Raw genomic sequence first — 1,035 nt, 5'->3', positions numbered from 1 at the left:
ACTTTTGGCCCTTTAGTGATTACTGGCTTTGCTTTTCCAGATCCACCAGGGAATAAGCCCAAAAATCTAAATGGGCCTAAAGGTGAGCGAGATCCCTTTTGTGCCGCTGGGCTCTCAGCGCCCTCAGGTTTCTTTACGGATTCATCAGGACGTGCAGGTTCTGCCGGACCCTTAGATCCTTGATCTATGGCACCTGCACCTTTTGGAGGTTGGAGTTCAGGACCCTTTGGCAAATTTTCAGTTCTTCCACCAGTACTACGCATCCCCCAAAGTGCCTTAAGTTCTTCGGGCATATCATCAGCTGGTGGTCCTCCATTTCTATCTAATGTTTGTCCTTTATACCTTTTTAACTTCTCTAGAAGATCTTTTGGATCATATTCCTTGCTCTCCAGTTTAAAATATTCATCACAATTATATTCCATAAAATCGAAAATATCAGTGCAATCTACTGCATATTTATCATATAAGCTTTTAATATAAGTAATATATTTATTGTATAAGTCGTATTTATCCTTTGAATGGATATTACTCCGAATGGATTCAAAGTTTTCAAAGTAGTCATGCAAAAATTTTTTTTCTAAGCTTTCTTGCACATCTTCGAAATTATTCCTATGGAAATAATATTGACAACTATAGTTACTATTKTTTTTACTTACTTTTTCCCGTATATTCACAAAATCTGCTATAACACTTTTTACATGATTATGTTCCTTATTATTTCCAAGAAATTTCCACATTTGATCATATGTCCAGTATTTGTATAGCAGACAAGTACTTTTTTTTTTGCCCTCTTCCTTTATGTTATATACATACTGTAAATTTTCGGCTACTTTATTACAAAGTTCTTTCGTAATCTTAGTGTTAGTTATACTTAACGAATCGCACACTTTATTGATTTTACTACTATCGCTTACATTGTTATCAAATTCTTCATATTTTTTATCAAAATGGGATTCCTTTGAAAGACGATCCTGTAAAGTAAAAGGAAAAATAAATTATTTCAATACATAAGTACTTATTTTAAGTGAAGAACAT

At 33.8% G+C, this 1,035-nt stretch overlaps 1 protein-coding gene across 1 annotated transcript; it reads right to left on the bottom strand.

Moving 5' to 3' along the window:
* On the bottom strand, positions 1-995 carry PVX_170270 (variable surface protein Vir12, truncated, putative; the record flags this gene model as incomplete). Its single annotated transcript, XM_001612315.1, has 1 exon — positions 1-995. A coding segment is annotated over one exon (995 nt), but the record flags the coding sequence as incomplete, so codon positions are not given.
* Positions 996-1,035: the final 40 nt, after the last annotated feature.

This window comes from Plasmodium vivax, genomic scaffold, assembly GCF_000002415.2.
Source record: "Plasmodium vivax scf_4781 genomic scaffold, whole genome shotgun sequence".
NCBI classification, from domain to species: Eukaryota; Apicomplexa; class Aconoidasida; order Haemosporida; family Plasmodiidae; genus Plasmodium; species Plasmodium vivax.
The sequence above is the reverse complement of the archived record's forward strand: the minus strand, read 5'-3'. Positions and strand labels throughout refer to the sequence as shown.